The sequence below is a fragment of the Eleginops maclovinus genome, chromosome 19, assembly GCF_036324505.1.
Source record: "Eleginops maclovinus isolate JMC-PN-2008 ecotype Puerto Natales chromosome 19, JC_Emac_rtc_rv5, whole genome shotgun sequence".
NCBI classification, from domain to species: Eukaryota; Metazoa; Chordata; class Actinopteri; order Perciformes; family Eleginopidae; genus Eleginops; species Eleginops maclovinus.
In genome coordinates, this window is record NC_086367.1 from 2,869,082 (window position 1) to 2,896,731 (window position 27,650).

The 27,650-nt window shown below is 41.8% G+C and overlaps 2 protein-coding genes across 2 annotated transcripts in view; one reads left to right on the top strand and one right to left on the bottom strand.

Moving 5' to 3' along the window:
- The first annotated feature begins 1,614 nt into the window (after window positions 1-1,614).
- gja10a (gap junction protein alpha 10 a) lies at window positions 1,615-6,084 on the top strand. The gene is made up of 3 exons (XM_063909604.1): window positions 1,615-1,801; window positions 3,300-4,766; window positions 5,831-6,084. The coding sequence occupies exons 2-3, from the start codon at window positions 3,339-3,341 to the stop codon at window positions 5,867-5,869; spliced, it is 1,467 nt and encodes a 488-aa protein (XP_063765674.1). The 5' UTR covers window positions 1,615-1,801; window positions 3,300-3,338; the 3' UTR covers window positions 5,870-6,084.
- Window positions 6,085-6,383: 299 nt separating this feature from the next.
- Window positions 6,384-27,650, bottom strand: part of bach2a (BTB and CNC homology 1, basic leucine zipper transcription factor 2a) — a 40,872-nt gene continuing 19,605 nt past the window's right edge. The window contains exons 2-5 of the mRNA XM_063909603.1: window positions 22,796-23,078; window positions 19,050-20,420; window positions 13,510-13,716; window positions 6,384-11,814 (exon numbers count right to left, since the gene is read on the bottom strand). Of these exons, the coding sequence (XP_063765673.1) occupies window positions 11,440-11,814; window positions 13,510-13,716; window positions 19,050-20,420; window positions 22,796-23,062 (2,220 nt within the window). The 5' untranslated portion in view covers window positions 23,063-23,078 and the 3' untranslated portion in view covers window positions 6,384-11,439. The remainder of the gene's footprint in view (window positions 11,815-13,509; window positions 13,717-19,049; window positions 20,421-22,795; window positions 23,079-27,650) is intronic.

The following is a 27,650-nucleotide window of genomic DNA, read 5'->3' on the forward strand; positions in this document are numbered from 1 at the left end:
TAAGTGGTCCAAAACACCACAGCTCGTCCAAAGCGACAAACACCTAAATATTGTAGAAATGCCTACAGGAGCAATTTGAGGTTGAGTATCCTGCCCAAGGACACTTTGACACGGTGTGTATTGTCTGACCCTAACCCTAACACAACCCTAATAATCCTCATGTGTGTAATATGCATATGAAATGCCAAATATCCACCTGAAGAAAAGTGTCAAAATATGCCTCATGTCACCTGTCTTCTTCGCACAAGGTGTAAGAACCTTTGTTTTCCTGGTCTGGAGTGACCCGGGAGAAAGCTTTAATTTACAGGAGCTCAGCTAGCTCTGAAGTCGAGCAGCAACATTTAGAGAGGAAGAGGGACTGGCGAATTAGGACCAAAAGTACGGGGGACAGGAAATGGGGAAAAGGCCATTAGCTCTCTCACTTTATGCTCATCCAAAGGTAGTCTCCAGTTGCTCATGGTAAGCAATGCACATTTTACATTGGGTGTTATCCTGGCTGTGGAGGAAGTGGCTGTGCCTGCTGCTTGGTATGTTAGCAGGTGTGTGGGGAAAGTGTGTGTGTCCATGTGGAAACAACTTTAAAATTCTCAACCTGTGCAAAAAGAAAACTGATAGGGAGGAAACCGTTCTAAAGAAGAAAGTGGTTCCCCTAATAAAGACATTGCCACTGTTGCTGGTGTTCCTTAGGTGGCTCAGCATGCTTCTAAAGTGAGAATGGTAATCAATGCCTTCCCAATGTCCTTGGCAAGCTCCGGGGAAGAGGTCTCAGGCTATGATTTTGCCTTCTGCTGTGTCACCTGACTGGCAGTTAACACCTTGGCTCACAACATTTCCATGAGTTGTTAAATGGAAGTAAGGCTTTGCTTTAGCGGTGGGACTCCAGGATAGTTCTGTTGTGTTTCTCTATGGATCCTGGAGAAAGGCCAATCTCAAGACAATCTCAATCTCAGTTTTCTGGAAAATGCTTTTTTCCTGAAGGGTCAGAACGCCCTGGACTTTCTTCCTCCATAGGCAAGCACAGAACTCATAGGCATACAGCGAGGAATTTTGAAAAGCGTTAGCCCGCCATGGACAGCAGTAGATGAGCCCATCCAGCAGCAGATTCACAGGCAGGCAGTGCTTCGTCATCTCCTGTCTGTACTTGTCGACACCTTGATGCTAGAGAAATACTCGGAACAGAACTCATCATCATCATGGCAGAGATTTTTTTTAATGAATATTTATGCCTTTAACAATGTCCCTACGCATACTTTGTCAGGTTAGATCTACATAGCAGGGAGGCCAGGCAGTCTCACATCTACATTTAGAACTGTGTGCAAATTACTGGTAGGATCTAATCCATTAAACCATAAAACACACATGAAATAAATGGAAAGGTCTCCTGTTTGACTCAGTTTCATTGGTATGTGGAGTGCAGGCCCTCTGAGGAACACCAGCAATAAACATCTCTCTATCAGAGGTGGATATTGATGGCACTGGTTGGAGTTGGCGCTGCTGGCGTGGGAGAACAGAGGGGGGTAGGGGACATTGTCCCGTCAGGAGCCGATCAATGGTCACATCCTGTGAACCCTGCATGTAACACGGGAGAGCGTTCGCAGCACACAGCCAGCCACAGGACAACATACGCAGGAGACAAAGACCAGCAGAGCAGAGGGATGTGGACTGGAGTCTGGGACCGCGACAAGAGGAACACCATACACCTCCATGGGGTAGCCATAAAGACACACCCAATTCCTTGGATGCTATTATAAACATGATGAAGTGCACCAGGAGGCCAAGAGGGAACCCATACCACTGATATGTAAGTGCTGCTGAAGTTAATTCTTTGAATAGACTCGCTCGCTGTTAAATAATGCAACACATTGTCCGGTACACACTTATGTAAACAGTTTTCTTAGATGTCTCAAATTAGCAACTGGAAATTATGTTAGTGTTATTGGTGATACTGGATCATTGACATGATAGAAAACCACACTAGGCTTGGTTCATTTCATTTGCATACTCATTGAAGGGTCAATCCACCATGAAATGAACGTGTATGTTATCTTCTATAGGGCTATAGCGTAAATTTTAGGTTGGGTAAAAGCCTTTGTATCCTCATTTGTTGCATACTTCTTGCATAGACAATTAGAAACTGGTAATTGCAAGGACATACAGTACTTCTAAACTCTAATGAATTTCTCCAGTGTTTAATCTCAATAAGACAAACTTTGGATTCATGAAGTAATGTTACATTTGAATACATTTATCTGAACCCCAGACTGTTGTCATGAGGTCCTTTAGACACCATAAAATAACCTCGAACCAAATATAAACCATATATGCAAATCATACTTTTGCTTGAATATAGTAGCTGTCATTTTCTGATGATTCAAAGTCTTTGTTTTTCCCGTTAAGAGTGATATTTGTTTACATGGTGTCTGAATCCATAACCTTGTTCGGAGGATTTAGCTGTTTCAGGCAGTTCATACGTAACCGAACAATAGAGTCACAGTGCCAGGCCACACATCGACTTTCTGCTTCTCTTCACTCTGGGGCTGGTTTTCACGAAGGCTATGCAACACATGATTGACAGTTATCTCCTTCAGTCAGAGATCAGCATGAGCCCGGCTTCACCGGATTGGACAAACACACCATTTGCTCTCTCATTGGAGCTGCTGTTGTGATGTTTGGACGTTTCAAGGGGATCTACATCAACTTCTAAACACTCTGATTGGTCCAGTATGTATCTCAATTTATTCTCAGCGTAAAGTATTTGATTTTGTTGTTATGACCATTTTGTATTGTCAACAAATCCAATGTGCACATTTAAACTAACAATTCCACACCAAACAAACCATTCGGCATACCAACACATTAAATGTGGATTAAGTAGTCCCCATGCACTAATTCCTAATGTTTAATTCACAATAACCAGTTTCAGATTTGTTGAGCATTAAAAGAGAAACAATGAATGTGTTAGCTCTTTAAGATTTACATTTAATTCAGAACCGATGAACTTCGGGAATAGCAGTCTTGCATACAAAGTTTTACATCTAAAGGAAGCCAAAGCAACTCGGGATAAACTGTCACCTTCTTACATGTCTGATTATCTGACGACTTCTGGTTCCTCCCCCATTGGATATGTCTTAAGCAAAGGCGCTAGGTCCCGAGATCTCAGTAATCCCGTGATCAATACCATGCGAAATGATGGCCCAAGATGCAAAAATAAAACCTGCAACCCTTCCTTTTCTCTAGAATTCCTGTTTCAACCTAGGCCAACCTAGCAAAGCTGATATGTTCTGGTATTGTCTCCGCAGTTTGAGGACATGTCGCAGTGAAGAGGTGACAAGCTGACCATGGGTGACTGGAACCTGCTGGGCAGCATCCTAGAAGAGGTCCACATTCATTCCACCATCGTGGGCAAGATCTGGCTCACCATCCTCTTTATCTTCCGCATGCTGATCCTGGGGGCCGCCGCCGAGGACGTTTGGGACGACGAACAGACCGAGTTCGTCTGCAACACTGACCAGCCGGGATGCAAGGCGGTCTGCTACGACCAGGCCTTCCCCATCTCCCTCATCCGATTCTGGGTCCTGCAGGTCATCTTCGTCTCTGCACCCTCGCTAGTCTACATGGGCCATGCCCTCTACTGCATCCGATCACTTGAGAAAGAGCGGCACCGCAGGAAGGCCCAGCTGAGGGAGGACCTGGACGAGTTTGAGCTGGATTCAGAGGAACATAAGCGCCTGGAGAGGGACCTGAGGAAGCTGGACGAGCAGAGGAGGGTGAAGAAGGCTCCTCTCAGAGGCTCTCTGTTGAGAACCTACATCATCCATATCCTAACACGCTCTATGGTGGAGGTGTGCTTCATCCTGGGCCAGTATGCACTCTATGGTGTCCAACTGGAGCCCCTCTACAGGTGCGAGAGGCTGCCGTGCCCCAACAGCGTGGACTGTTACATCTCCAGGCCAACGGAGAAGACCATCTTCATGGTCTTCATGATGGTCATTGCTGGTGTGTCACTTTTCCTCAACATTTTGGAAATATCCCACCTGGGCATCAGGAAAATCAAACAGACACTGTTTGGAGAGAGGTACACAGAGGAGGACAGTTTTATTTTCAGGTCCAAGAAAAAGTCGTCATTACCGCACCTTTGTGTAACGAGTAATGCGTCGCCTCACAACGGGCCCTTGACTCAGACCTTCAAAGTGATTCCAGAGGCCGACATGAAGCCTCCGTACTACAGCAGTGGGCTCAAGGTCAACCACGACACCACGAGACACAACAGCCTAGCCTATGTGGGACACACTCAAACCAACTATATCTGTCCCCAACCCAGGATGCCACCCAGGTCTGGCCAGAACTGTGCAGGCCCTCAAACCCATGAGGGTCAAGAGGTCCAAACAGCTATGGTGGACCACCATCCAGCCTGGGCTGCTGGAACCATGGTGGAGGGAAGTACAACAGGCCTCCTCGAGGATCCCTGTGAGGGAGAACAGACTCACCCCAGCCATTTGGAAGCTCTGCTGTCTGCTAGCACCTTAAGGCCAAGCGTCATCAGAGACCTGGACGAGGAAAATCGTAGGGAGTCGATGGCGAGCGACGGCCTGTTCCACAACCCGAGGAAGACCAGCTTCATGATCAGGCCTCCATCCGAGAGCCTGTCCTCCATCAGCGGCTCCACCAGCCAGTCCTTACATAGCTCAGAAGAGTCCGATGAGCTGGGCTCCCTGCAGGGGGACATGCCCATGATGCCGCCTGCCGGAGGCCGGAGGATGTCAATGGCAAGTAAAGAGCAGAGTGTCTCAAGTGTCACATTTCACTATAGTCCAGAACATGAGAAGAAAAGTTCTACATAGCAGAGTTCATCTGGCTTTCTGCTCATACACCACTAGGGTTGTATCAACCATTGCTGTCTTGAGTACAGCAGTTCTTACCAGCTGCCAGGGCTGTACAGTTATTCAAATTGTATCAAAATTGCAATATGGACAAGTGGAATATTGAAACCTCTAGAAGCGCAAAATATGTGTTAAAATATCATTTTGAGTGGAGTGTTGTAAAGCCAACAGATCCAGGACTACAAATCGATTCTACAGAAAATTATGTTTGGTACAGATCCTTTAAAAAAAGACATCATAATCATTTTGTATTTCTCAATGATATTGAGAAATAGGATTACAAAATTGAATATCATGAATCCTATTGCAATAGAAATATCAGTCAAGCCAATTGCAGTTAGTTCTTTTTTCAGATTGTGCAGCCTTTCCACCTACTAATGTACTATCAAAGAATGAAGCAAAAGAGAGAAAAACAGGCCATTAAGATTAACTCACTGCTAGAGGTATGAGGTTAAGCCAACAAATTTGGGGTGAAAAAAAATCTATATTATAAAACACAAACAGTCACAGAAATTGTTTAGAGGGAGCAGGAGAGGTGTAGATGTGTTTTGAACGGAGAATGAGGGAGACATTTATCTCAGCTGATCTGGATGAAGCCCAGTAGTGGCCAACAGTTCAGTGCTCCTGGGGAGGTAATGGGCAGAATTCAGGTAAAAAAAAAAAAAGTATAACAATTATAAGATGTGTTTGAATAACTGTAAACGTTTTAGCAAAGGAAAAACCACTAATAAAACCGTGAATATTTAGGGTTAGGGTTAGGGTGAGTAAAGCACTCAAATAATGGTGTTAGTAACACATCAATCTACATATAGTTGACGATAGAAGGATTGTCGAAACTGATGTTTTCTTGTCTTACTGTGCTCAGCTGTTAGCTCTGTAGAAACACCCCACCAAACACCAGCTTTGTTCTACTTCTGCTCCAGTCTGAATCTGTCCTCTTGTCCTTTCAGAGCATGTTCCTGGATATCTCCTCTATCATGAAGAAGTGAAGTGTGGAGACTCCGTTCATGGCGTCGCAGCTGTGTTCCACAAACTTTATCAGTGGTCCAACCGTCAGCACTGATTCATGATGGGGCCGAGCCGGCGGAGAGTCAACCATGATGGGACAGCTGACTCAGCGCCGTAGGAATACAAGATTTGGAATCGAAGCACCTTACAAAAGTCTACTTGTTGGTAGTAAAAGGAAAAGATTGTGTTTATTTATAACTTTTTCTAATGTGGACATCTTATTGGCTGATCATGGAGCAAACTCCTCAGAGGATGTATTTGCTTGTGTGTGGACGTTATGATCTTAAAATGCTTTTCTAACACTTGATTAGAATCATGTGTATCTGTGTATAGTCATTTATATACAGTCATTTCATGAAAGACGATGATGCTTTATATTGTATTCAGATTAAATGCTTCTTAACAAAACAGGATCACTGTGTGAGCAGATGTTGAACACCACACCGGAGACTTCTCATGCTTTTTGTTTTATTTCTCAAGAAAAAATGCCTAGACAAAATGCTGTTTTTTCTCTTCAAAACCCTTTTCATACCAAATTAACAAAACATGACATGTTGCATAATATTTACAAAATAATCTAAACAAAACACAACTCATTTTGAACATTCAAAGATAAAAAAAGGAAATGAAAAATGCTCAATCTGCATATAACAGTCATGTTGTAGGTACAGGTAAAAATAAGAACACGTAAAAAATGGCTCACCAAAAATCTACAAATACAATGAAGTAACCACTGTAAAAAGTTAGAAACAACGCCACAGAAACTGTCTACACGTCTATCATACAGTCCGTACCCATAAAAAGAGGTATGCTGAATTATCCAGGTAGATAAGTGCTTGGTCTGTTCTACAGAGGTTTGAGAAAACTTCAAAAATCACAATCTGAGATTTGAGCGGCCCCGATTCTGTAAACAGATTGGATTAAGTAAGTACTTCCTTTAGTCTGCCACTATGTGTTGTGATTAAAGAAAGCATTTGATTCCAAAATAGTTAAAGGAAATGTCTTCCCTGAAAACCACTGCTCATGGTTTAAATAAATAACTGTGCCTAGGTAAGAGCTGCGTTCAAAAACATTGGGAAGCTGGAAACTTCTTTGAAGAACAAATGCTATTCGAACTGTTAAATGGCCAGTTGAGAGTAGCAGTCACAAGTTAGTGGACATGAGATATATGGAGTCATAGAGATACTGTGTAAACCAGGGGTTCTACATCACGTACCACACCTTCACTATGGCATCTAGTGACAGCTTATTTTAGATGCCCAGAAGTTAGCATCGCTAGGGCTCCCTCAACAAGAAATAAATAGGATTGTTCCATTGGATTTTTGAATATTGTAGAACATAAGATCTGTGGCACACACACGTTTATGATACTTGTAAACCCATTTTTTTCAGCGGGATAATCTCCACATATTAAGACCACTTTATGATACTTGAAGCGTCAACACAACCGGGTGAAGTAGAAAGCTAACGTTAGGCTATACACAACTACATGGCTGCAGGTCACCACCACTAAGCTAAAGGCGGCTAATGTTTGGCTTGATGACGTTTAGCTGTCTCATTTGGTCACTTCTTAGCAACCGCTAGTTTTATGAACAGTAGTTGCTAACAGAAGCTAAGTGGGGTATTTACTGACAAAATTTATGTCATAGAACAAAGTGTGAACATCTCTCCAGCATGTGTTAACCACAGACCTTATTTCAGGCATTTACCCAAAACACATTTCAAAAACTTTGAGAACAGGGAACCAGAAATGCTAAGATGCTAACTGATTTCCGCATTATAGGACTCTGAGATCTTTCAGGTCTTTTTCATCTTTTCATCACTACACATATGTTAACCTTGCCTGTGTTAGCTAATCTGGCAAAGTGAACATGTCAGCTTTCCCTGCTGTCCCTGTTTGTTTTTTTTGTGGCATGCTAATGCAGTTTTAAAAGCAAATTGATCATAATCTTCGTAACTGCACAATAATAAAGTCTATGATGGATTATCCATAACTTCGCTTAACATTTATACCATAGTGAAGTGATGTTAAAACCCCAGAAGAAAATGATTCAGAGACAGAGAGTGTGCTTATTGATCGGCAGTAAGGTAACATTTGGAATTTACAGTCAATAGGGTAGACCAAGAAAAAGAGAAAACATTGAAATGCTCATTATTCCTTTTTTACATCTCTGAAGTGCTGCCTTTGATTCATTCAATAATTACATTTTTTTCATTCAAGGGACTTTGTGACACTAAAGCGACTGTTAGTGGTCAATATTAAATCTTATGTCACACATAATCATATGAAAATAGACAGAAATATATAATGCAGTCATGAAATCCAGAACCTAGCTGATTTTATGGAAGTGGCGTTTTTGTTTTTTATTCTTTGACAAATTATTATAGTTAATTTTATTAGTTAATCTATCAATTTTAATGTAAACATTGTTTATTGCTCACAATGTTTTTAACATGTTTTCATTACATATTCTGTCGATAGGTTCATTGAAATCTTTTTTTAATTTGTTTTCATCACGAAATGGGGCCGATCACTTATTTACTCTGCATGGTTGGAATACTTTGTGAACATTTAAGTAAAAAAAAACAATCAAAAGGTTTAACCAGAGACTTCCTGTTAAAAAATAAAGCTTCAAAATGAATAAATAGGGGCCACGTCCGCTGTTATGACTGTTGCGATGCAGTTTCCATGAAATAAAATCATGTGTTCCCTCACGATAGTTTGGCCTCTTTAACCTCTAAGGCAAACATTGTAGCTGCACTTGTCATATGCTTATTTTTCTCATAACACTATTAAATTATGTAAATTAAAAAAAAGCTTAATTCCCAGGTCTTATATATCTTTACAAAACAAAAAAATACACAAAACTGTAAACATACTCACACCTCTTGTAAGTTAAAATATGAAACTCAACCGAGAACATGTGAGACTTGTAAATAAAGACTTATTTTCATGAAGAATAACAAAAATTAACAACCATTAAGAAAATCAATTCTAAGAAAGGGAAGCAACCTACATTTACATCTAAGCAATTTCCTCTACACCCCACCCCCCAAACCCCCACCCCCCTCCCCCAACATCAAGAGTCCAAATAAATAAAGTTCACATTGAGGAATAAAATAAAGGATCTGAGCAGTGTTTCTTCAGTTACTCTGAGCAGCAGCTCACATGGGATTATCATTGGCTGTAGGGATACCTTCCTCTAAAGGTAATTGATTTATGTTTTTGTAATCTGTTAGAGCTGCCATTCTGATTAACTAGTTTTTATTTTTTTAATCAATTATTTTACTTATTTTTTTTTAAACTAAGAGTGGCATTTATGAAATCACATGGTAACAGGAGCTCTTATTTTGAAGGGCCAATAATGAGTTTCTGATGTACGGAGGACAATAAAGGCCACATGTAAAATAAATACTGAGCCTTTTTTTATTTATTTGGAGATTCAAGTTAGAATTTTCAGAAAGATGTCACAATTCCGACATTAAACTCTTTAAAGTCAGAATTCTAAGATGTATGGGTACATTTTAAGACCCAAGAACCAAATAAAGTGTTTAAACTCTGAGATTAAAGTCAGAGATAACCTTTTAAATTCAAAGCACTGTTACCAATAAAGAAAAACTGAAAACTGTTGGATTTTAGCGAGATTTGCACGTTCAAGGAGTTCCAGAACTGACGGTTTAATTCAAGATGTATTCATTTGTAGTATGTGTTGGCTTGGTGCCCGGCTTTCCTCATTAAATAAATGAAAGGTGTAGACAGCAGCAAGTATGTTCGCTGATATGGGTGTGCTATTGTTTTGCATAATTGTCCGTAAATTAAGGGTTTCATTAGAATAAATCGAGTTGGTGATTGTTGGAACAATGGCCTCCTCTGGAACTCATCCAACGCACAATAACTCTCTAGGTAGGTAAGATTTGGAAATCTTTATTTAACCTGATAATTCTAACAATATTCTCACCATTTTGACCTTATTTTCAAAACGTTGACATTAATAGAACTCTGGCTTTAAAAATCAAAGTATTCCTCGGAATCCAGCTATACTCTCTGAAAAAATCTCTTTTGGTCAGAACTCAATACATGTTGCCTAGTCCTCGTCCGTACTGGTGCAGTGAAATATAACCAAATTGTACTTTGACCTGCTGAAAGTGGTTTCACTGACCCCGCTGCACCAGCAGCCCCCCCCCCCCACAGAGTGCACTCCCCCGGCCACGTGCCCCACCATCGACGTTTCACTGCGGCTGAATTTGGCGTCTCCCTAAATCAATACGGTGCCAGTGTGTTGGTTTGGAGCTCTGAGCCTCATACTGTATGAGGGACACTGATTGGTCGTTGGGAATTGATCATGGTGCTCTGTGTTTGAACAGATTCACATACGATGTGTGGCTCTGAAGTGTCTCACACCAACACACTGAACCAAATACTTTCATTAGGGGAACTTGTCTTATGTACAATACAAGAACAGTGCAGCTAAATACATCATTACCATAAGTACAGACACTAAACTCTACTTTAAGACAATAAATAAACAAAGAAAGCACTTATGATCCTTCCAGCTGCTGTTCAGAGACCACACCAGTGTGTCCTTCCACTTATACCACTTCACTTTCCACAGCACATCTGTTTTCTGTCTTTAAAGCATTTAATGTTGTCTCTGTTTTCCAGAGAGCTAATGTTGGATATATTTCACTTTACCTGATAAACAATACACCAGTAAAGAAGGTTCCTTGAAAAAGAAACCCTTTCATTGAATATTTGTCTGTTGTTGTTTTAAGGATTATTTTTTCATTTTAGTTTAGTGAACCAATGTCTACACATTGCAACCCTTTAAACGGTTGAGATCAATTTCATTTAGCAGTTCCTGTCATGTTCATGTGTCCATGAGAAGAAACCAGGACTAAATTCATTTGTTGTAAACATTATTCCTTATATTTGTTTCATTGTATGCCTGGCTGAAAAAAATGGTCAGTGGAAGTGTAGTCAGACATGGTGCGGCCCTTTAATCTATCCAGACCCCCAGAGAGCGGCTGTCTCCTCCTGGAGGGAGGGGGGGGGGCAGTGCTTTGTAATGTATTTCTGTCTCTTAGCGCACGTATGAAAGAAGGCAGAAGAGAACTGTGTAAAAACGTCCATCTGAGAAGTCCAAGTGAAATTTGACCAAAGAAAGTTTGCATAATGGGTTCATCTGACCGCGTCATCCAATGGAAATTGTACAAATCCACACCTTTGGTAACATTTTACTTTAAAGTCCTGTAACCCCTTAGCAGTTAAACATATGTTAGTATGTACCAAAGTAAGTATGAAGCTTTGACAGGACTGTAAAGTAAAGTGCGTGTTTACAGGGACATTAGTGAACATTCTGAGGAATTCCTGAGTTTAACCTCCCATGATGCACCAGGGAGGGAGGGAAGCAGACAGGAAGTGGAGTCAGGATGAGACAGAGAGAGACAGGAAGCTGCCAGTCCACAAACACCTGTTGGACAGTATTGCTGATAAGACAACGATGTGTCATCCATTACAAAAGAAAATCAAGGTATAGACAAGTGTGAGCCTCTAGGTCTGCTCCTCTGTCGTACATTTCTCAGTCATTTCCTGACAGAAGTCCACTGTTACAGCGGGGCTACATACTTCCTCATGGGGTCCCAGCAGCAAGGGACACTCGGGGCTCCGCCTCCCCTCCCGCCCCCTCTCACTGAGACGTGCGGCGTTGCTTTGTCTTGATGCAGGAGAGCGGGGCCGGGACGAGCCTCCGTGGTCAGAAGGCGATGCTGGGTTGGATGTGAGGTCAATGCTGGCGTCCGGGGGGGGCTGCGTGCCCTGCACCTCCCTGCACACCTGCTGCGAGAGGAAGGACAGGTTCTGCCACAGCTCCGACATACACACCTTCAGCTGGTTCCGCTCGCTCAGCAGCTTGTCCTTCTCACACACCTGAGAGAGACAGGAGCAGCAGGTCAGCGAGCCAATCAATTAAATTCAAACGGGCTTTATTGGCATGAAAGTTAAGAAACAATGTTGCCAAAGCATCAAAGTACTAAATAATTACACAAGATTAACATACATTTCAAACTGTTACATATTGTTATGTAATACTATTACACTTGTGTGTCTTGGATGTGTGTGTTTGTCTGTGTGTCTGTGGCATGTGTGTGCTTATTGGGCAGCAAGATGTGCCTTGTCTCCTTCTCCAAGGAGTATCTTTAATCTGGAGACGTCGTTAACCTCTCTGAAATCTGGGATTACGGAGTTCAACTTCTTAAAGTACCTGTTCCTTATTTCCCTAAATGTTTCACGCTTTAGGAGGAATCTCTGTCTCAGTCTCACCTGTCGTACAGTGACCACATCTTGTGTTTTCTGTTGGTTGCCAGGATCTTTTGAGTCTTCCAGTTTGGGTGGCCAGTTTGCGCTCACTGAGCCTGTACTTTAGGATCTGTCTCTGCTTTCTATCTCTGACAGTAGAGAGATATTCTGCCAGTTCATAATCTCTGTTTCAACATTACCACGGGGAAATCATCTGCACAATTTAAATCTGTTAGATTACATCCTCTAAAGGCAAAAGTATGTCTGCTGTTTACCTCCAGATCGTCGTGACAAAAGATAAAATCCTTGTCACTGTTTGTCAAACTGGACTTTCTGGATGTATTCCATGTCTCACCATTGTAAAGTCATTTTCGCAGTATATTTAGTATATACAAAAATATATTCAAAAATGAGTCTTAATACATTCATATATATTTTTTAAGGGTTTTTTTGGGCATAGGGGATTCAAACACCGTTCCCCCTCTACCCCTGAACCCCACTATATGGGGCCCACCTTAATATATACACTGCCTGGCCAAAAAAAAGGTCACACTCTAATATTCGTTGGACCTTCTTTAGCTTTGATCACGGCACGCATTCACTGTGTCATGTCACAACATTTATTTCTGTCTGCATTATTTCTTCGTGAAGATCTTGTATTAATGATGGGAGATGCGGACCACTGCGCAAAGTCTTCTCCAGCACATCCCAAAGATTCTCAATGGGGTTCAGGTCTGGACTCTGTGGGGGCCAATCCATGTGTGAAAATGATGTCTCATGCTCCGTTTTTTTTTTGCTCTTTTTTACTCCCTGGCCAAGCCCTCAGCCTTCATAAACCTTCAGTATTCTAACACATCAGCAGCCGCTTGGTGTTTTGGTGTGTCAATGCTCAAATATAAGAATTTGCCTCACAACCAGCGCCTTAAACAGCACTGTTGTTGTGTTAAATCAGGACTGTTTGCGTCTGAATGCTTGCTTAATATTCAACAGACGACATCTAGTGGCTGTGTGAGGTTGTCACAGGCAAAGGCAGGATTAATGAGACCTGACGATCGGCTTCATAACCCCACAGGGCAGAGGGTGAGAGCAAACCTTTGGCACAGGAGACACTGATTGTTTTCCCTTTCTCTTACAATTGATCCTTAATATTAACTCAGTGGTTCTTCTTGTAACCATAACTACAAAAGACCACTTACCTTAGCAATTAGTTGTAGTTTGATACGTTTTAACGCAGACTGTGATCTTCCCCAACCCTAACCAAGTTGTGCCAAAACCTAACCTAGTCTCAGCAGCGTGTGTGTGTGTGTGTGTGTGTTTGGACCATACCAGTTTGCGGATCTCTCCCTCCAGGTTCTGGATGCAGTCGAGCTTCCTCTTGCGGCAGCGCTGCGCGGCGATTCGGTTCTTGCTGCGGCGGCGGATGTCGTGGATGAACTCCAGCTGCTCTGAGGTCAGCTTGTGCATCTTGATGAGGATCTGGAAGTCGTTGCGAGGCAGGTGTGTAATCTGGTCCACAGGGAAGGGCAGCTTCACCTGAAGAAAGCACCACAAACATTTATTTCATTTTACAGGATGTTTTATCTCAATCAAAATAATTCACTTTCATACTAAAAGTCATGGGAGGACAATCGAGCCAACATCTGAGTCATCTGGAATCAGTATTGTGGGTGAGCAGCAGGGTGGATTTGATGGTCTTTTTTGACCTGGGTTTTGTCTTGCAGGCTTCATACAAGCTGCACAGCCACATCTTCAGTCAGGTAGTAACACAATAAGACAGCACACATTACACTTGGCCCTGTATGTCGGCTTGAAATGAAGAAAATAATGCATCAAGTGTTGGTCTGTTCATCTTACAATTCAATGCGGTCTTCTGCTCAATTCCTGCCTAGCTGGCTTGAAAACCAATTATTTAAGCTGGTTTAGGAGCTGAAAGTAAACAACAGAAAAGAGAAGTACATAACATGTTGGACTCGGGGGAATATTACACTTTTCTTTTGCTTAAGTAGGATTTTCAATGCCACAGGGTTTCATATCAGGACCACTGTTGTTCACCATATATGTAAATAATCTCTGTAATCATTTATCAAATGCTGCTCTCCATTTTTATTCTGATGAAACTGTCCTCTATTGTTCATAATCTTTTATAGAACAAACTTTTGGCTTCCTCCAATCTGACTTTGATGTTGTTCAATCCCATTCAACTCAAGTTAGTATTAAATGCAGACAAATCCAAATTCCTGATTCTCAAATGGCAAAAAGTTAACTTCTATTCTGCCCAAGAGTTCTACTGTTCAACGACATACAAATATTTAGGTTTAATTATTGATCAGAAGGTACACTCACTAATAATGTTGTTGCCTAGCTAAAAATAAAATGAGGTTTCTTTTACAGAAACAAATCCTGTTTCTCCCTACAGGCAAGGGAACATTTGATCTCCGCTACGTTTTTACCGGTATTGGATTATGCTTATCTGCTTTACATTACATACTGTGTTTTATTGTGCATTACGTTTTGTTAATGGAAGTGAATAGCGTGTACACCACTGCACTTTGTATGCTGCTGCTAAATGGCCATCTTTGTATGCACGCAGACTTTCTAATTGGTTTGGATTTATATATATATATCTCTCCGTGCACATATATGTGTAAAAAACTAAATCTATATGGCCTGCGCTCTCATGATATTATACAGATGTTGGTTCACAAAGTTAAAACAGAACTAGGGAAAAAAGCTTTTAAATATGCTGCCCCTTCTGCTTGGAATTATGAACAGAAGGATCTGAAACAGTTTGATTTGTTCTCTGTCCTTTCGAGTCCATTCGAAAGGACAGAGAACAAAACACTCTTGGTCGATGTGATAGCTTTTATATCCCCTAATTGAAGTCGTTTCAAAATTATGCCAGTTGTTATGCTTTATAACAGTTTCTTTTATTTGCATATTGACTGGATAATGTGCCATTTCCTTTGTGTTTTACGGCCGCTGTATTTGTCTGCTTGTTTGTGTTTAGTTGTTGGAACATTGTCCATGCTGCCCTCTTTGCCAGGTCGCTCTTGAAAAATAGATTTCAATCTCAATGAGACTTTTTGTCTGCTAAAATAAAGGATATATATAATGCAGGACCCACTTGCATATTTGAATGGTATTTCTTTCTGTAGTAAAGCACCTAAACACATCTTACACAACTGGCATTCATACAGAGAGCAGCTCCACATAGAGGCAGTGTGCTGCAGAGATCACTAGGTGTCAGTGTGCTGCAGCTCACTGACCCAGCAGCTCCGACACAAAGAGAGAGGAGCTCTTTGTTTCACACACATTCTGCTCCTCACTGTGAACTGTTTAAAAATGTATGAGCATTTTCTCATTATCTTATTGAAAGTGTAGATACACGAACAGTCTGTGTTTGCACCATGTAACATCTCAATGTGATTCATCAGAACAGTCTGCCAGGATTTCATAATGACATCATCCACTGCTCTGACAGCAGAGGCAAGTGAGGCAATTGTGTGAGTGTGTGTGTGTGTGTGTTAAGGTGCAGCCTGTCCTGTACTATATAGACATCTATATATAGCTCGGTGACTCTCAGCAGACACATCATAAGGTTGGAATGACAAAGTGAGCCTTGGATGGTCGTAAATCCCCTCAACAATCCCTTTCTCTCCCTCTGCTCTACAATAGAATACATTTCCATTCTTTTTTACTATTTAAAAGAGTGGTGCAGGAACGAGTTCTAAAACGCAGAAATGAGTTTGCCTTTACAACTTCCTATTCCATTGTCTCAAATTCAACGCTTTTTTGAATGTCTTTTTGGTTAAAATCCTGAACTAAAGGTCTTCGGTTAACACAAGCTGAAGAGACCAGCATGTTTTGTTCTACGACATAAAATACATCAGCTAATACCCACCGATGAATGTCTGAAGGTTTGTGTCAGAACATTAGTTTCTAACAAGTGACTTAATCAGACTATTAAACATCATCACACTCAACATTAGCACGTTTAGCTTAGCAGTAGTGACATGAAGTCATGAGTTGTAGTTTGTTTATAACCTAGTGTTAGCTTTTTACTTATGACGGTTGCATTGACACAACATTATAAAATGTAATCAGCAGTGTAATGGAACAATCCCATTTCTTTTTGTTAGCGGAACCCTTGGAATGCTAACTTTTGTTTTTGTCTATGGCTAAATATATCTTTAGCTGCCAGAGGAGCTACTGTCCCTACACATAGCAGAACTATAGGGTTTTCTCATCACGGGTTAACATTTGGAAGTTATGTTCTTGGCTATTTCTCTCAAAAGTGGAAACCTGTTAGTGCGGAGAACTTCTTCAAAGGAAGTGCATCTCTGTTTCCACTTGATATAAGGCAAGACCAAAGGAAGAACGCAAAGCTGTTGGGACTGTTCTCAGGGTGCAGGTCTTTGTTTTCTAGTGCTTTGGACAGACGTGTGTCTTTTGAACTTACATGATTTAGATGTGTCAACAGAAATTCTCTCTGTTTGCGGACAACAGAATAAGATCATCTGCATAGAGCAGGTGAGTCTCTGGTAAGCAAGTTCATATAAATACAGGTGGAATAAAGAATCTGTCACTTGTATTTAAATTGTAGTTTTCCTATGTCATTACCTAAAAATATTTTCAATTATCAGTAAAATATCTGATTAAGAAATATTGACGAATAACACACTAAATAGTTAAATTATGAGAGCAAAAAGCAAATGGCCTAATTGGTGAGGGAAGATCTGGGGTCAGGAGTAACAGATGGTGGATAGGGGCACCTTCCACCTGCCTACAGGGCACCCTTGGTGTGTGTGTGTGTGTGTGTGTGTGTGTGTGTGTGTGTGTGTGTGTGTGTGTGTGTGTGTGTGTGTGTGTGTGTGTGTGTGTGTGTGTGTACTCCTAGACAAGTAGGTCAGGGCAGAGAAAGTGGGACAGACCCCACACACATGGAGATGCAGGAGTGATATATGATGTAGGCACGCACACACAAACGTGCGCACACACACCCACCCACCCACCCGCACGCGCCCGCCCGCCCGCCCGCCCGCCCGCACACACACACACACACACACACACACACACACACACACACACACACACACATGCATCTTTTAAATATACTCAGACTACACAGTTTTCCCCAATTTTGGGTCACATTTGCAATGGCACAATTTTTCCTCATTGTTAGTTGCCTATGTCCATACATATGTCTTATAAAAAAGTTGGGCTCATAAATGTTAGAACGTTCATAGGTTTTTCAAATCGTTTAACAGTGGTGACGTGTCAACCTGTACGATCAACTAGAGACCATCTTCAGATAGATCAAGTTGTGAAGCTAAATCCATCCATAGTTGGTTTCCAAATCACATAATGACCAAAAGTTCAAACAAAAGGAATATAAGTAGGTCTTTTTGGGTGGTTGCATTTGCTACCTAGTAATCTAGCTCTTGACATCGATTACAAACAGGTTGACAGAAGCCGACCTGCTTCTTAAGCGACCAGTTACACAAGATGCCAACATGAACATCGACTGTGGACGGGACATTTTGAATTAGAAATGTCCCGTCCACACAGTACATTATTAGGAAGCAGCAGATGTAAAAAATGGAGTTAATCCGTCTGTCTGATCCCTGTAGAATGTATTCAGCCTCCAGTGTGTTCAGAATAGATGAGTACCTTATATATACTTAGTTTTCACTGACTCATCCAAGAGCCCAGGCCACAACCACTCACATCTAATACAGTTAGTACCCTGTGGTGTGTTTGTATGTGTGAGAGCGTGTCCTATTAGATATTGCATATGTCAAGAAATCACTATGGCAACCATACAGCCTTTTAACTCAAAGGAGTTTGTGTTTGAAGTGTTTGCGTAATTTCTCCTGAGAGATAACATGTCTAAGAACAGTCCCAGCTGTAAATCACACCGAGAATCTGCTTGAAAAAAGAATAATGACGCATGCTACTAGCACAGGATTGTGCCCTTTTAAAGTGTAGCTTAATGAGAGGTAGTTATTGCATAGAGGCGTACATAATATGTCAACTGTTCAATTTAGCAAGTTAGCTAACGTTTTGCTAGCAGGGTTCCAATCCAAGCCCCCAAGAAGTGAGCAGGGCGTTGAAGCATATTTCATAGTGGCCAATCGGTGGCACTACAACTTCAAGTCAGTCTGTGACATCATTGAGCCAGTGCAATTGATCCTTAGACATTCACCCATTGACTTGCATTGGGAAAGAGACATCTTTGAAACTGTGTTTTTTATCAACTAAGCTAAATCAACTTCACAGTCTAAAAGCTGGAATAGTGTTTGTTGAAATCATTCGAAGTTGTTTAATTCGTGAAAAAAGTCGATCCCAGAGAGGGACTTGCAAGTGAGCATGTTCTTTTGGCCCCAGATGATCTGGGTATTTTTTAACTCAAGGGTCAGGCCTTTTTGGCTTCATGAGCCTCCGGGACTGTTTCCATTACAATTACATTTGTCCTTAAAGTCAGTGAGGTAAATATGAGTCGCACTGAGGCGGTTTTTTTGGAATCCATTGGTATTTAAATTTTGGGTGAACTGCATCAGATAAGCTCATATCGACTAGCTACCAGCTGTTTCTTTTTTAAGCTAATATAAGCTTACTTTGGATTACTGCTGAATAAGTTGTGATTCCTATTCCACTTTCTCTCAGACAGGTCACACATGAAGATGCTTAGATATATCTGACTCATGAGGAATGATCAGAATATCAGTCCGAGTGTGACTTGTGGTCAGCGGCGGTTTATAGATTTGGATAGCTTCACACTGGTTTCAGGGTGGATTACCAAAAATCCCTTAATGCTAACGAAAGTAGAATCCTGGGTGATAAAGCATAAAAAAGGACAGACTAACCTCAGGAGCGTGAACTCTGGAGCCACTCTCACTGTCTCCCTCTGAGAAGGAGCCTGACTCGTCGCTGGAGTTGTCCCCACTGGCACCAAAGCCCTGTTCACTTTTGATGTTGGTGCAACCCTGAGAGAAGACCAGCTCTCCGCTGTGGGGGTTCCTCTGCGAAACAGAGAGTCCAGAGGTGGAGCCTGAGTGCGGGGATGTGGAGAAGTCAAACTGGGGGAGGTTGAAAGGTGAGCTACCGCTGCCGGCATCCTCTGGGTACGAGAAGGAGGACCGGGAGCTGGACGTCTGGGTGTGGGGCTCAGAAGGAGGAGGGGAGTGCGCTGATGTCTTGATTGGAACAGGGCAGCTGGAGGGGAGGTGGGACCGACCAGAAGGAGATTCTACCTGCATCAGGGTCGAGACTTTTTCCCGGAGATGATCGTCCATGTAGGAATTGGTCAACATCTGTTGCTCGCCAGCTGCTGAAGAGAAAATGACACTGGCTCTGTCCAGCTCCCCCTCATGTTTAGACGAGGAGGCTTTGGAAACTGGTCTATCCATGTTCTTGCCAATGCCATCTGCATTCTTATGGTCCACTTGACCCATACAATCCCTCTTATCCCGCCTGTCTTTGACCAGTTCCTTGTAGTGGTTGAGGGTCAGTCTGTTGGTGAGTAACTGCTGGATGGTGGTGCTCGGCACGCCGCTGAGATCTAAGCCGCCTCTCTGGAGGTAGGAGCGCAAACAGGAAGAAGGTGAACCTTGGCTCGGAGAGTGCTCAGCTGCTACTGGAACCCCTTCTACCTCCAGCTCCATCTCCAGCACCTCCTCGGTACACAACTCTGGGTTGCTACCGCTCCTTTCATCCCCTTCTCCCTCAAACGCAAATGGTTCTTCTTTGATCCTGGAGGGGCTGAGAAGAGTTTGTGAAGCAGTGCTGTTGTCTCTAAACTGCGAGCTCACAGGACTTACTGAGGTATGGTTGGAGTAATCACCACCATGATGGTCTTCTCCATTGTGCTTGTTATCACAGATCTGGTACTGATAGTTCCTGTATTTAGGACATTGAGAAAGGTCAGTGGGAAGTGACGCAGTGCTTGCTACGTGATTGGTCTGCTGCGTGGTCTCTGAAGAGTCATCCGAGCATATCGCTTCAGAAAAAACTGCATCGTCTGCCGTGATGTCCTCATCGTATTCCACCTTGCCATTACTGGCGTGCTGGCTGTCATTTTGTAGCTGGGCTTGAAGGAACCGAAAGCAGGAGTCCTCCAAATTATGAACTCCCAGGAAGTCAGCGCACAGGATGACCTCATGAATGTTTTCCCGACTTATAACCAGCTTGGCTGTGTAGGCAAACTGGAGCAGTGGAGCAAAACCTTTAGCAGTCACCTGTAGAGGAGACAAGGGTGGAGATGTCAGTGCCTTAAATATACAATTTAAAGTGAAGCAATGATACATTCAAATCCAGCACTTAAATCCATATATATCCATTGCCATACATCGGTCTACCTAGCAACTTCTGGTCTGCTAACGTCTTGTGTGGACTTGGCCATCCTGGACTGAGATTTCAATTCAGGCCGGGCCACAAACTACAAGAGGCTAACCTTATTGATTGATGTAACAGGTTTGCTTGTAACAATGAATGGATACTAGTCTAGTTGTAAATTGGGCCACTGTGTCCATCTGTGAGGAAAGTTATCCAGATTACAGATACAAACATTTGGGCTGGACCAACTGAATATGGAGTTTTAAAGGTACTGTGAGTGTGAACCTTCAAAAACTCTATCAGACAATCTTCAAAAACTCTTATACCTGAATAATAGCACAAATGTTTAATGAAAGACACGAAAACCACGTAGCCTACCCTTTCAAAAAAGAGAATGAGCCACAGTTTACATTTCCAAATATTACCTTGTACTCAATCATTTCAAAGAATCTGAAACATTCGCACTCATTGTTAGGACATTAAGGGCAGGTCATGATGCCCAGGCCTAAAGCCACCACTGTGTGTTTGTATCTAACTGGAATTCATTTACATCTTGCAATATGACAATATATACATACAAAGTGACATTACTAATGACCAATCTTGCTAGAGAAAAGTGAAACGCAACTGCCTGTGTACTGAATGAATACATATTACCCTGCATGATTATGTCAAAAAAGATAATCACCAATAAATTGATCAATATTGAGGTCATGTGTCAGAGTGACTTAATATTTGTATTGCTTTTTCACATTCAAATGAACAGAGCACTGCTTTCACTTCCATCTTATGTTTGGTTCTGCTATTGCACAAATAAGCGCTGAACCATACTAGAACAATATGAATGCAATCCCTTTTTGTTTTTCAGTATGTATTGCAATATTTAAAATAACAGGAGTAATCACAAAGAAATTCAACCTAAATTTAGATTTAGAGTGAAATTCTTCAGTCTGGTGTGATATGGGATCCTAATTAATCCTAGATTCAGAAGATAGACCATCTCACAATTAAATATGGCAGAAATGCCCAGATAATAGTTTTCATTAAATTGACACCTTTATTTTCAGGTGCAAATGAAGCAGACAGTTCCCTCAGGACAGAGAACAGCAGTGTCTCAGTGCTGAAAATGATTGATGTAGAGGAGTGAGCGGACAGCAGAAAGGACGCGGTAAATAAAGCCATGCTGAGAGACATAAGAAGGTGGGGTTGTATTGGAAAAGGCCTGTGTGAGTGATCACTGTAAGGTGGAGTCACACAGACATATTAATCAATATGACAGATCTAGGGCATTATATGGTAACAGGGAACTGTTCCCTGATCAGCCACGGTGCCGAATGGAAACAGCAGCAAAGTAACCACAGCCACATCTATATTCATGCCTTACATACAGAATGAGGCATTGGAGGACTACAAACAATGTGCACCCCCTCAGCCTTCACTGTGACAGCAGGCTTGTGTGACTATTCTGAAAATATACTTTATGGAAATGGGATTTGGAAATTGTAATTGTCAATCACGGACACAGCACAGAGAAAAAGTTTGAATCTAGATTTCTATAAAATACTGAGGCAAGTCAATTGTATTCATGTTTGCTGATTCTGGTCCTACATTTAGTCTTGCTTTACTGGTTTAAGCATGGCATTTAATATAATATCCTCTTGGACCGTCCAGAGACCTGGGTCACTGCTCTACAATGATTGTCACCCTACCTAAGAGACTAGCGTTTCTGCGTTGGCATTGATGATGCCAGATCAGCCCCAAAGAGGTTAACTGTGGGGTGCCCCAAGGATCTGTGCTGGGTCCAGTTCTCTTTTCCAATTAATTGCAATTTTGATTATTTGACCTTCTGTGTTTTATAATGTATTAAGTTGCTGGTTTGTAGTGTCTTGCCTTGTGTCCACGAAGTGAAAAGGCACCTCTCTATAGGTACCAGTCCAAATTCCGTAATTGGTCAGTTCGGGACTTGTTCCCAAGCCAAGTCTACACACTGTCCTACTGCTGCCCAGGGAACATATTAAAACGGTTGTTCCTTGGAGATGTGCTGAATGGACAATCTCTAAAAAAATTGTGTAGGTTTAATAGCATAAGCCATTCTTGTGCCAGGGCAAGGAGGTAAAGGTGAATTATGAATACTCCAAAGAATGCCCACATCTAATCGTGTGTTACAAAATGTTAATTTCCCAGTTTGAGTTTCCTGTTAGCATTTCTCTTTACAAAGACCTCAGACTCATCCCTGTGGAACTGCCTGTGTGTTCTGTGTTGTCTTGTGGCCCTTTACCTTGTCTGGCAGGTTAATGATGGGCTCCACCTCTCCTGATGTCCCATTGTGCCCCAGTAGGGCCTGCAGGAAGTAGCGGCTGCTGGCGGCAAGGACGGCCCTGTGAGCGCGCACCTCCCTGCCCTCCACCAGCACAGTGACATCGCACAGGATGCCCTGCCGCCGCTGCTCCTCCAGGCTCAGCAGCACGTTGGCACAGTGGACCTTGGATTCATACACATACAAGGGGGCTGCCCCCTCTCCATCCCGCTCCTCTTCTGCCGACATCACTCCCTCTAGCACCCTGCACAAAAGAAAATAGAGAGTAAGAAGCTGCAGGAATGAAGTATTAGGTCTGCATAACATGAAGGAAATTAGTGATATGTGATGATATGTTAAATATCCCAATAACAATTAACAATTCAATTAATTGGTATTAATTGACAATTATTTAAAGTGTTAAGTCACTCTTCTTATCCTCTTAGAACACTCCAAAATGTTTGTTGAAATACAAAATGTAAGGACATTTTATTGAACACATTAAAGACACAATAATAATATAATAAAATAATGATGTGCCGTTTTTTACATTGGGACATTTTAATGTTATTTTGGGTGGTTTTCTGCCTCTTCCTGGATGGTGCATTATTAATAATTCATTAGGAAAATATCTAAATGATCCACAACTAAATAAAAATAAAAAAGAAACAATTGAATAAAAAAAGGAGTTGAAAGAGAAAAAGAAAACAAATGAACAACAATGTATAGAATACAAGGAACAGATAATGGATACATCATTAATTCTCATTTATAATATTATGTGTTATTTACCTCAGACATTCTTCCAATTTATTGTCAAAGCTATGTCTTTGATGTATTATTTCTAATCCTTTATTTTGTGTATGTGTGCAAATACACTTAAACCCAAACTCAATTAAAGGACTCCCAACATCTAGAGTATTATTGTGTTGGATACGCAGTACTTTAAATTCACATTTACTTTAGAAATGTACCGCTGCTATGGTAACCTGAACACCTCACATACATTTCCACAGCAGAAAGACACAGGAGGGCATTTAGCTTTATATGCAGGGTCATTGTAGTCAATTGTAATAAACTGTAAAATCTGTGTTTAAAAGTGTATATGACTTCATAAACACATGGAGATAGATATTAAATCAAAGTATATATAGATAGAACAGCTTCTCATATGGGTGCAGGCAGCGCTGTCCATTGTGATTAATTTCACTGCCTTAGTACATAAGCCCCAACACAGACAGCTGAGCATGCAGTCTGTCTGTCTCACAGCCCTGAGCCGTGTGTGTGTGTGTGTGTGTGTGTGTGTGTGTGTGTGTGTGTGTGTGTGTGTGTGTGTGTGTGTGTGTGTGTGTGTGTGCCAGAGAGGTTGCTGCTTTCTGCTGACTCATCACTTTTTGAATAGGCAGAGCTTGCTGAAGCAGTGTTCTGGCTTTCCTCCCTGTGGCCCACAGGCCGATCATCTGAACACAGTAGCTGATCTGCTGCCCCCACCCCCCCACCCTGCAGGAGCGCTGCAGGCTCTCTCCGGCTTTTCATGATGCCTGCACATTGTTCTCTAACACTATTTACGACTGCACGTTCATTCAGCCTCCTGCTGAAAATAAAAACTGGAGAAAGGAGGAAAGGAAGACTATTGGCTATTGAGTCTTCTATTTATACTTGGCTATTAACCCTATTAACTGCGCCCCAGCTCCAACAGTGGGTCCCTCATTTCCACAGTGCGGTACAGCTCAACTTGACAGGAGTTGTTTTTGATATCAGGTATTTCATTTCCTGCTGCGTAGAGATGACAGAAATAATCTAAAGTATAGAAACTATTCTTCAACTCAGTCTTTAGGGCCAGAGCGAATAAAACTCTCTCATTATTCACAACATTTTTATAGCATTTTAAAGAGGCCTACTAGGCCTTTTTTGGGTTTCCCCTTTCCTGTAGTGTGAAGGTTTTTGTGCATGTTAATTGTCTGCAAAGCCCAAAATCCCTGTAATCGTTCTAGAAGGAGTTACTCTCCACCCTGAAACTCCTCCATTGGACTCCTTTGTATACTTTTGTGACACAGTGACATCAATTTGTAACGCTCGTGCTTCTATTGGCTAGCGCTCCAACACGTGTAAGTGAAAGGCTAAGGGGTGGAACCTCTCTGAGTGGTTGACCAATCACAACAAAGCCGGACCAGCTAACCAATCAGAGTAGACTGGGCTCTGGTTTCAGACAGAGGGTGAAAAGAGGTGCTGCAGCACAGACAGTATGAGAAACATAAAGAGCTTTCTGAACATTAAAGCATGGAGACATGTCCCAGGAGAGACACTAAATACTGATATACACCTGAACATCAGCAGGAGAGGACTCTTTAAAGTAGAGACACTACATACTGATATACACCTGAACATCAGCAGGAGAGGACTCTTTAAAGTAGAGATGCTACATACTGATATACACCTGAACATCAGCAGGAGAGGACTCTTTAAAGTAGAGACACTACATACTGATATACACCTGAACATCAGCAGGAGAGGACTCTTTAAAGTAGAGATGCTACATACTGATATACACCTGAACATCAGCAGGAGAGGACTCTTTAAAGTAGAGACACTACATACTGATATACACCTGAACATCAGCAGGAGAGGACTCTTTAAAGTCGAGACACTACATACTGATATACACCTGAACATCAGCAGGAGAGGACTCTTTAAAGTAGAGATGCTACATACTGATATACACCTGAACATCAGCAGGAGAGGACTCTTTAAAGTAGAGACACTACATACTGATATACACCTGAACATCAGCAGGAGAGGACTCTTTAAAGTAGAGACACTACATACTGATATACACCTGAACATCAGCAGGAGAGGACTCTTTAAAGTAGAGACTCTACATACTGATATACACCTGAACATCAGCAGGAGAGGACTCTTTAAAGTAGAGACGCTACATACTGATATACACCTGAACATCAGCAGGAGAGGACTCTTTAAAGTAGAGATGCTACATACTGATATACACCTGAACATCAGCAGGAGAGGACTCTTTAAAGTAGAGACACTACATACTGATATACACCTGAACATCAGCAGGAGAGGACTCTTTAAAGTAGAGACACTACATACTGATATACACCTGAACATCAGCAGGAGAGGACTCTTTAAAGTAGAGACGCTACATACTGATATACACCTGAACATCAGCAGGAGAGGACTCTTTAAAGTAGAGACACTACATACTGATATACACCTGGTCATCAGCAGGAGAGGAGCTACCAAAACCAGAGATTCTGGCACGAATACCGATGCAAGTTACGCCCTGCCGCACTGCCCTGTGCTTGAGTAAGATTTCGAACCTAAAACAGCGCCATAACACTGGCAGCCCCTTTCACTCTGCCACCTGTTCATGACTGCATGTCTATAGGTCCTGTTTTTGCATCTGAGTGTATTTCGAGACTGTGTGTGTAATTGTAAAACAACAACAGAGTAAAGACTGAGTTTACCCTTACTAAAGGTGATCTTAATCTTAAAACCAGGTTGGCTAAGTTGTCCCTTAATGATTGATCTTTAGTATTGCACACCGATATTCCCTTAAAGTCTAAGGCTAATGCTCATTAGCAACTACAGCTAGCAGGATTGAGAATACATTAGCATCGTTTTAGCTCACAACAGTATGTAGTAAATCCACAGATACTTTCATTCATTCTGAATTTGAGTTATGTGTCGTGTTTGTGTTGTTGTATAACAATGAACAAGTAGTAATCTGCATTAGCCTGGGATTGTTGAATCCTGTTTTTCTTTAGCCTAGCAAGCTATTGTTTGTTGGGTCAAAATGAATAAGCACCTGCTGCACCCCCAGCCCCCCCTGCAGCTCCTGTGCTGTGTGTTATTGGTTGTCAGTGTATATAGCTGCTGTTGTAAACATAATAAGGTCTTCTGATTAAAACAAGTATAACAGTTGGTTAAATATTAGCCTTCCCTACCTGGAGGTTTACCACTGCCTATGCTTAAGACTATAGTAACACGATATATTGCTTTAAAATCATAAAGATTGGAAAGAAGCTTCTCAAAATCTTTAAAGGATACCCCGTTTGTTGCATTTCATTGAACTAACAGCCTGTGAGCGTGAGTAATTGAGATGTGAGAGCCAGAGGACGCTCTGCAGTCAGTAGCTATTGACTACACCAGTACAAAATACAGAAAGAATTTGGAGAAATTGCGTAAACATTTTCCCATTTCACACTTTGAATTAGCACAGTGTTCAGATATGCTTCTCTGTATTTTTCTCGCCCCCCAACCACACTGGGTAAATTGTTCACAGACAGATGAAGGGCTTTAGTAAACAACACATTGCCGGTGGTTTCATCATGTAGTCTGGAGCTTTAACGTGTGAGGAGAGCTGAGGAGCTTCAGCAGCGCGGCTGACAGGCAGCTCACTCATATCCATAATCCCCGAAGTGTAAAATCACAACTGGAGAGGAAAAACACAGCTAACTTTTACACTGTGTTGCTAGACAGGTGAAAACAGTATGTGACAACACTGTAAAGGCCACAGAGTTCACTATACAGGAGGATAACATTAAGCTCTAAACAGCCCTAATGATGACTAAATGAACTGCTTCTACCTAAAGCACAGTCAGGTTTGGTAAATCTGCTTATTGATTGTATGAAAACTATAGACTGGTGCAAAAATAATTCAAAAAACCTGTAAACTAGTTAGCATTTTACCAGTTCCCGAGTCCCTTTTGTCCCTTGTGTTTTTCGTTATATGCTTGAAATAAAGTCCATGGTTAACACGAGCTGAACAAATGTTTCTGTTTTGTTCCACAACATAAAATGAGTCAGTAATACC

Excerpts from the sequence above, each read along its gene's own strand:
- gja10a (XM_063909604.1), top strand. The coding sequence starts at position 3,339 with ATGGGTGACTGGAACCTGCTGGGCAGCATCCTAGAAGAGGTCCACATT. Across the intron at positions 4,767-5,830 it reads GAGGCCGGAGGATGTCAATG|AGCATGTTCCTGGATATCTC; the intron begins GCAAGTAAAGAG and ends TTGTCCTTTCAG.